This window comes from Macrosteles quadrilineatus, unplaced genomic scaffold (assembly GCF_028750875.1).
Source record: "Macrosteles quadrilineatus isolate MER2022 unplaced genomic scaffold, UCM_ALF_1.0 Scaffold_57__1_contigs__length_777910, whole genome shotgun sequence".
Lineage (NCBI taxonomy): Eukaryota > Metazoa > Arthropoda > Insecta > Hemiptera > Cicadellidae > Macrosteles > Macrosteles quadrilineatus.
Window position 1 is genome coordinate 88,727 of NW_026542650.1, and position 9,972 is coordinate 98,698.

General features: G+C 31.7%; 1 protein-coding gene across 1 annotated transcript; it reads right to left on the reverse strand.

The window, feature by feature from the left end:
• Nucleotides 1–1,106: 1,106 nt before the first annotated feature.
• LOC128981915 (endocuticle structural glycoprotein ABD-4-like) lies at nucleotides 1,107–8,605 on the reverse strand. The gene is made up of 5 exons (XM_054400907.1): nucleotides 8,497–8,605; nucleotides 5,890–6,005; nucleotides 3,220–3,337; nucleotides 2,352–2,500; nucleotides 1,107–1,287 (listed from the first exon to the last, which is right to left on the reverse strand). The coding sequence occupies exons 1-5, from the start codon at nucleotides 8,512–8,514 to the stop codon at nucleotides 1,281–1,283; spliced, it is 408 nt and encodes a 135-aa protein (XP_054256882.1). The 5' UTR covers nucleotides 8,515–8,605; the 3' UTR covers nucleotides 1,107–1,280.
• Nucleotides 8,606–9,972: the final 1,367 nt, after the last annotated feature.

The window sequence follows — 9,972 nt, forward strand, 5'->3', positions numbered from 1 at the left end:
GTTGAGGATGCCAAACGTGTATCTCTCAAGTACGAAGGAAATGCTGGGAAGGATGGTACGAGTGTCGAAATGGAGGGAAAGAGATGTTTTGGCGGGAGGTGAGAAAGAAGAGGCACAGAGTAAGGACAAATATGTATGAGAGTTAAACCAAATATATTCCACAGGTATTGAAGTAGAATCTGTGTATGCTGGTCCCATCATTTTCTCCTATTTTCGCTAACATTAATGGCTAAAGCTTGCTTAATTAAGGTAACTTGAACATTGATGAAAAATTTACCTCTATATCATGGTACTTGAATTCTAAAATTAGCCAGAAAAAAAGTCATTTATGTAAGAGAAATATTTAAGTAATGTTTGGAAGGTAGTCTAACTTGTTACAAATAACAAATCAATATCTTACATGTTATACCTAAGAAGAATAAATTATTACCCGTTTATTGTATGTTTACTAAACAAATAAACTAAAAAGCTATCCAAAACATGTTATTACAGTAACATGGTACAAGTTAGATGGTTAAAGCTTTAGCGCCTTTATCAATATTAATCTGAGCATGGATGTTGATGTAAATTCATTACAAACATCTTTGCTAATCAATTGTTAGCTACATATTTAATTGATTTTACTCCCAACCATCAAGTGAAATTTGATTAATATTATTTACTGGCAATAAATTCATGTTTTAGATATCTCCTAGCTTTATTTGATTATGATTGGTGACACCAGTACTTCTTTATTAGCATAGTCCAGTTGAATACTGTAGTATAGATGGTATATCCATTCAAAATTACATAATTTACTATTAGGTGCAAGTGATAACTTTTTTTAATATTTATGAAAGCTTGTGCGATATCATAATAAAATTATATGAATGTAAGTATCATGGAAACCACACGTAAATAGCTTATGCATACTTCTTCACTAAAAGAAGTACATACCTTTGTACTACTCTGTAGAGTTTTCATCTAATGGTTTTAATATGCAAATATAAAACTGTGGAGCATCATTGATAATAATTCTATAATACTGTAAAACAGATTAATTTGCATAATACAAAGTGAGTTGTCTTAGACCGAGCTGGGATTTGTGATAACGAAAAACACAATGATTGATTTTGGTAGAAAATTAAATATTTAATTACAAAATAGACAACACATTTGGGCGCGGGCAAGATGAAAGTTGAAGAATGGTAACTGTGTATGGTGTATGGTTGGGTGTCCAGGAATGACTCTATGTACACTATATCACAGAGCGTCGGATGCTGAATGGAGGAGATGTGTGTCTAGTACCTGAAAACACACAGATTATTAGTTACTAATGACATTTATATATCATGAGCGTATGGATTTAAGGTTAACCGTTTCTCAAATACAAGCTACCCTTCTATCATTTGAGTTTTTTCTAGATACATATACAGTAGACTTACACCTTAAAGGGGTCCCATTATCACATAGGGAAAAAGTAGTTGGTGATAAATAATATTCAAACACCGACCTACAGTGTTTCAAATATCATTTACTATACTTCATATGGCACTATACAGCATAATATACTCTAATCACTAATTCTTGTTAAAATGAAGGGTTATTTAATATTTACGATAAGACTAAATTTAGGCATAATTTAAAATGGTTGTTGTAAAATAATTATCCCTTAATAATGCCTTCATAGCATGGTATAAATAAAAAGAAAAAGCTAAGCCCACAAAACATCAATTAAATATTTTTTTTTTTTTAAAGTTTAGGGGTTAAATTAGTCATTACAATTAAATTAAGTACAATATATAACTTTTCGTTTAGGGAAATTTCAATTTTTAAATAGTTCTCATCTTTTGAGAATCGTTAAAGAATGTATATTACTAAAAAAGTGCAAATTTTGTATGATTGTTATTTTGTTAATTTGATTAATATAATGGCATGATTAAGGAACTACCTTCGGTACAGTCTTAACATCTCTCCGTTTGACCTGTCTACCTCAGAAAGAAGTATTTAATAGCGTTTTAAATATAATAAAAGTATTTTAAGAATCTATTACTTCCGAGTGACTCTGAAGAGTCTTTTCCGGAATCAAAATGCAAGTACTAGATTGTTGATCAAACATAACTGATCTACACGAACGAGAACTGACACCTTAAGAAGACTACTTCTCAGAGTTAACCCAGAATACTAGATATAACTGCAATAATGCACGAAATAGGCTCTCAACCCTCGTTTATTATGTTTACAGCATGTGGTTTAAAGGTTAATAACATGATTGTGTTTTATTAATACCTATTATATTATAAATTTATTAGTTAATACATTGTCGAGAGTATTTATCTAGGAATATTTGACGGGGTAGTTATTTCGGTTACCTTTGGCCAGGGGTCTCTGGTGGGGGTGGGTGAGCGGCGATGTACTCCAGAGCTCTCTGGATTGCTGGTGGGATTGGTGGGGGAGTGGGGAGATGGTCACCCTGAGGGGCGAAGCCCTGCTCTCCGGCGGTGTAGACCAGGTTGATCACCTGTAAAAGTAATTTTATAGGTAACATAATTATTAAATAATCTTGATGAAGATTTGGAGTAACTGTGGACAACAGTTGTGGAGAATACAGCTGTTTTGATGAACATTTTGGATAACACAAATTGGTATTGAAACTAATCATAACTAATGAACTTATAATAATCTAGTATCGTTGTTTGGATATTGTGTTACAAATGTTATTTGATAACAGTCACTACTTCTTCTTCATCTACCGTATAAACCCTAAAGGCTGTAATACGTTTCACTCTAAAAGTCTAAGTATCATAATAATCAAACGCCAAATAAATATTTAGCTATATAAATAGTTAATTGTATAAACAGCTTTGTCGATTATATCTATCCCCTGAAACCCCCAAAGGTTTTTTTTGAAAAATTAATGCACCGTCGTTACTATACTTTCTGAGGTTGAATATTAATCCGATTTCTTGAAGCTAATTAAATATTTAAAAGGTTGTTAGCGAAAAGCTTTTCAACCCCGAAAAGGTTTTTTTACGTATAACCTATCCTTTATATTAAATTTCTTATCTTTTTATATGGATTTATGTTAAACTAGGCTCTAAATACTTGGGTTGAGGGACTTTATCATTACACAGGTCAAGCTATGGGTGATTGATTGGCAAGATCAGTAGTCCAAGTCTAATATAATCATCCTGTTTTTTGAAGATGATATTTTAATATTTTGACTAAAGTATTATTTACCTGTCCCTCGGGAGATGTGTAGCTGTTTGAGCCCTGGACACTGATGGCTTCGTTTTCAGCCCCAGCGTTCAACAGCTGGCCGGACTCTTCTCCTCGGATGCCGTTCTCAGTTTCATACCTGGAAAGAAACATTGTTAGTTTTCTTAACAAAACTTCTCCATGGTTTATGTGTTTATCAATGAAATAAATATATGCTATGTTGTAAGATGCATAACGCAAAATTCGGGATGAGATAGGTGAACAAATTATTAATAAACTAATGAAATGATAAAAAAATGTATATATGAAAGATGAAATAATATTACATACTCAACTTAGGAAATTGAGGTTTATTGAATGAATTTTCTATCACGATGATTTGTCGATGATAGGTTGTTGGTTTTGACTACTACGCTACACTTCTCGGTGCGCTTTTTTTTACAATTTACAGCCTTAGCTAGGTTTGTATAGTATTTTTATGCTCTACTCTCACCATAAAATCAGATTTAGGATTCCAAAACGTTATAAAACAAATCTTTCACTAACTGTAAGGAAAATGTCGGCATTTCCTTAAACCAAAACTTAAACTTAAGAAAAACTTAAAAGTAAGAAAACCTATTTTGGCTTCATCTAAAATCTCATCACTGGCGTACATATAAAAAATCTGTCACCTTAATATTGATCTAACTATTAGCTATTTTAGCAACTATAGTTACCAAAGTCTAAAAAGGATTTATCTCAGTCAGTAGTAAAATTTTTGTTCGCTATGGTGCAAAATAGCTTTGAATAGAAGCGTGTAAGCAAGATATTGAAAATGTAAAACAATGTAATATTTGCTTGGTAGTATTTAGATATATTTATATATATATTTGCATGGTTTGCTATGTGACATTTTGACAGAAATGCTGTTGGTTTAGTTTGCAGTGGAATATTTTTATGTTTTATCTTTTAGGAAAATACTGAAATATTAATTTAAGTACATAATTTATACAAAGCCTATTTTAAACATCTGAATGGCCAAAATAAATATTGAATCTTGAATCTATAATTAGTTTTCAAGATTTATAAATTTAATAAAATTAGTTTAATTCCATACATTGAAAGCTAAACACTTGTAGTTTCTATGGGTAACTTCTTCAGCTATTTCTTCATTCTTCAACGTCTAATAAGTTACTTGCACCATTATATACACTCTGCACGTTTATTGGTTTCTGTTATAAACAACAAATGCACTCGCCACGATCACGAAGGCCAGTTAACGATGACCACAAACCACGATAGTCCGCGGGTCACTGGATGAGAGGTCAAAGGGTAGCCCATTTTAAACCAAGAAGACCCCGACCTCTTACCCAACTTGACACATGAAACCGTTCATAAAGGTAAATGCCAGCGTGTTGTGAAACAAATATATCTTTACGTTACGCCCTGTAGGTGTTGGCTGATGCAACTATGGTATTGACTGAACTTATATTGTGCCTAGAGGTGTGCAAAGGTGGGTATACCGAAATGAAATAATGATGGTGCATAACGTTTTTCAAATAATAAAGCTTTCTTAAAAATCTAACCAAAACCTGTTAAAAGTTACCTGTAAAGCTGACAGCAACTAACACACATGGAAACCTTTTTCGCAATGACAGTAAATAAAGGTTAATTTGAAAATGTATTATTATCAACCAAATGTGTAACTTAATATTTTTATTTTCGCACTCCTTTGTCCTTTGTACATTAAGTAGTAAAATTATATTTTTGTTTAAACAATCCATGACTTTAAAATTTGTTTGGCACGAACACCTTATCATTGCTCTTAAATGCGTAATTTTATTAACAGACCTGCATTTGAAAACTAAGGTGACCATATACAAATAGTTATCCTAAATACAGAAATTACGTTTTCAGTTTGAGCTATGCGAATTACAAAAGTAATTCGCATAGCTTCTAAAAAGTCAGAAAAACGAGTTCGCTATAGAGTGAAGTATTTCTCTATCTGGCCTAGAATCGTGAGAAAGGCTATTTGGTCGATATTTAATATATATCGTTTAGTATAATAATTATAGGTTTGTTTCGTTTCTATTTTTGCTGAATAAAATTATAAGTTATGTCATACAGCACCTTAATATATAAATAATACATATTACACTGATGGTCTAGCCTTCAACGTAATATGTATGATGTAAAAATGAAGGGTAATGGAATTTATTTTTTATGTTGTGCATACTAACATCATGTTGTGCAAAACCATTATAAAAGACTTAATTTATATTTTAAAATCTTTGTGGTGCTATATTAAATAGGTTTACTCTGAACACAAATAAAAGTTGTTTGATTAGAGTTAATTTATAATAATTTATATTATACAGTACATTATAATACTGTTAACTGTTAATTTGGTAATGTACAAGTTTTTTTTATTTTAAATTTAAGACAAATACTAGGTTTACGGTGTTAAAATTTCCACGTTTAAAATTTAGTTTTGATACGAATTGATATTATTGTATTTATCGTCTAATTTCTGAAGCATCTACAAATTGTGGCTGATGTCATATCAATTAAAATTTCTAATAGACATTTCATAAACAAACAAGCTGCAAGTGCATTTATACATGCATGCTACATTTATGCAGCTGCATGAAACAATTTAAAGTTTCAACTATGTAAGCACGAACATGTTTTAACCACTCTATTAACACTCACAGGAATCTGTAAGATCCATCAGCGTTAGGGCCCTCTGACTCAGACCTGATGATGGCGATGGGTTTTTGGCCCTGAGGAAGCGCAGAGGCCACAGCGATTACCGCCAGCAAACACACCTGAAATACATAAAACGTTAAAATTGTGTCTTATATCAATTTTAGATGTATTAATAGTTTTAGTTTTAACAAAATGTTTTGTTCTTTGTTCACCAGAATGGTTGTAGTATTGCATCTCGATTGACTGTTTGTTACTCGTAACCTTACTTAACGTTGTCTTTTATGTCGTAATTCCTTTTAAAACCTAAGTTTATAATTGGATATGTTACAAATGAATTTTCCTATGGGTGCCAATATAAAAACAATCTTTTTATTTTATAAATGTTAAAATACACAAATGGAAAATGTGTATCCAAAGAAATTTTAGATTATAGTGATTCGTCATTCTTAAATTTGATTTGGAAATGATTCTGATCATGAGGGATGGCATTACTAAGTTATAAATTAATTATTTTATTTAATAGTCCACTTAATAGATTAAATAATAATGTAGTAATAATATTGAACACAGGCTACAAAGATGATAATTAATACGTAAATGAAAAAATAGTTTAAATAAGCACTAACACATAATTAAATCAATGAGAGTTGAATGGTTTGTATGGAAAAAAAGTATGGTCATTTTCTACCCACATCATCAGTAATCATCCAAGCAAGCTTATAAAGTTTACTACACCGGTAAAACCAGTCATTCAAATCTCTCAGAATGCATTTCACAGTGACTAGTAATCAGCTGTTTTGTGTCATCATAACCATCGTCTGCTAGTTACTGTGGCCTACAACTCGCAATACAAGCTTCACAACATTGCACAATCACGGTTGTAACCGAATCTTTTGGCGGGTTCGCGCCATAAACGGGATTCGATTGCCAAAGTTCCCGCGAATTTCCTGTCAAGGCCCTTCAAGTTACGTAGCTTGTACACTCCCACGGGTTATGACATTTTTACGAATATCTTTATGGTTTGGGTGGTAATGTTGAACTCTTGCCTCACTGACCCCGAGAGCTTTCACTTCATCTGTTGATTCCGGGGAATTGATAATCGATGGTGGTTTGGGCAAAAAAAAACATTTTCAAGGTTCATCATTTAAATTTCACTTATATCTTGCGTTGGCTGTTGAAAACTACAGATTTCAGAAAAATACGGATTTCTGATTGGGAATACCGAACTACAATTATTGTGATTAATATACTTTCATATTACTATTTCTGAGATATGATATTATTTATGTTTGTGTATATTGGCCTACTAAAGTCTACATAGTCCAGAGTAGACTTTAAGAAAGTGTCAACGGTTTAAAAAGATTAATTTTAGAAACCAATCAGTTAACTGCCTAGTCTGTATTTAGAGAGATTAAAACTAAGGCAGATGATTTATTTTATTATTATTATTGATCAGGTCAATTTGATAGGTCAAATTTGTTATTAGGTCATTGTATAAACAATGATGGTATTGCCTTATCATGATTTTCTCACGCATTCAGTAGCAATTAAGCTTGTACAATCACCAAAGCTCTCAATATATTCATTTTAAGTTTTTTGGTATAATTAACTGCAAAATAGAGGTTTTGAGATATCTAGTTTATGCACGATTATATTTTATTAAAATGTTCAATATATGTTAACACTAGAAATGCTTAACAACATGTAATCTAACGTGCAATGCTCAGTGCGTGAGTGCTTGGTGATATTTTAAATATAGATACTTTTAGGAAATGTTAGATATTTTTTGTATGCAGATTAGATATTGGCTTACAAACGTTGGCTTTTCATTTTATAAACGTTTAATTCAAACATGTTTTTTTTATAAAGTCAAATTAATCAGAAGCGTTTTTAGACTCATTTAAAATAATTTTATTTATGAGAGTATGTCACTTTGTAAATGAACAAAGATTAAAAGCTTCAAATATCGATAATTAGTTAAAAATAGTTATTCAAGTAAATTTAATATGCACACGATGTATAATTTCTGGTTGCGAAAAGTGAAACAAGGCGGACTATCGATGATTATAACTCTTTCAATATGTGACGTTTACGCCCGGTACAGACACCATCTCACAAAAAACTACCATCAGAGACTAGCGTTATAAAAACAAATATTATAGTTTGATAAGCTTAAGACCTATATATTAATATCATCTATCTATATAATAACAATATAATACAAACTAAGAGAGTACTTGTATATTTTTTATAAGATGCGAGCTTTTGGCAACAAAAATAAAATAGACCCTCAAACAAAAATGAGAAACCAGTTTTAGAGGCAATGTACCACGGGCTTACGAGGCACATGCTCAGTATACTATCATAAATACGTATTTATATGGTACTTAATACGACAAACTATTGGTGGAAATATTTGAATTTTAAAAATATTTTCATTTTTTTATATTTGAGTTTAAACGTACAATTACTACTTGAATGTCTTTGAAATTCTTATAAATTGAAATATAAATCTAATCAATGAAGCTCCCTTACAAAAATTAATTAACGACCGGGCAATTAGTTTAATCAACCAACCAATTTTGTTGATTACCGTGTAACCATAATTACCTGAACTAATCCCTGCATGTTGTTTGGAGTCACACCACGAATATGATAGCAGTGGCGTTGGTTGTCTATTTATATGTTGAGAATTTCATCAGTTCTGTGGAGCCCCTCCCCCGCCATTCGCCTACCAAATGCACTACCACCACCACCACCACCAACCACATCGACACCACAACCTTCTAGATGCAGATGCACTAAGGTCAAAGCTATCACTGCCACGCCTCCAGTGGAGATAACACTACAATAGTGGACGCTCCTTCGGCTCTTCTAGGCTATGTTATTAGAGCTCTAGACAGTTAGATAAATCATTTAGTATTACTTGTATTGACATAAGCTTTTGGATTCTTTTAATAGTTCCTCCTTTTGCGTCTAAGGGATATGAAGTTTTATTTTGCTTTTATCAGCCTATTCAACTCAGTATATTATTGTGTCTCTTAGTCTCTTAGTTAATTATTATAAATTTTTAATATTTTGATGATTGGTTAAATTTATTTGGTTTGTGTTGTTTTGATTTAAATAATCATTTGTCTTTTAAAAGTCTTTTACCTAAATAATTTTTGGAGGAAATTAAGTGGTAGAATTTATTTTATACTGAACATAAAAGGGTTATATTTTGTGGAATATGAGCGTGTTATTGATTTTAACAGTTTATAACCAATTGAAAAAATTTAAGTTTTTCTTTTATAAGTGTTTTAGCGAATTTCCCATATAGGGAATAAGCTATTACCGTAGTACTCATGGTAAGACTTGGACGCGGGACCGATTTTTTTTTCGTTTTGAGGTCCCTAGAGGCCAAAAACACCATCCGTTCAACGATGGAGTGTCCGTTAGCACGATAACTCGAGCAAAAATGATCCGATTTTGATGAAATTTGGTACAAACGTGTAAACCTACGTTTATTCGAACGAGTTCGCGATCCAGCATGATCGGACAATGGGAACGGGGGTTTACGTGGGGTTTTATGGGGTAAAAATAGGTTTTTCCCATTTTTGACCCAAAAAACATAAAATTTAGCAATTTCTTTCCAAACCATTTTGTAGAGCTTAAAAAACAAATAATTTAGTATATTGAAGCGTTATTATGCGCCTAATGGTTACGGAGAAAATTCCAAAAAATTGTAAATTTAAAATTCCCATGTTATTCTTATGGAGAATAAGTAAACTGTTGTAGTTTGCTTGTTTATGAACACATTTTGATCAAATTTGGAAAATGTTTTTATTTCTTACTAACTATTAACATTTTACAAAAAATTACAGTTTTACCCTCCCTGATGCAGTTAACCTAAGTAATTGTTAAATTAATTCTAGGGAATAAATGTTATATTTTTAAGTAGACATTTCAGTGTAAATCCAGTCAGTCAAATGGAAATTCGCTTAGTCTGCAGGTTTGCTGCGGCGGGGGTATTTTTAATTAGTCTTTGAATTTCTTTAGGCTTATGTTATGCTTTCACAGACATGTGCTATCAAATTAGTATGCAAA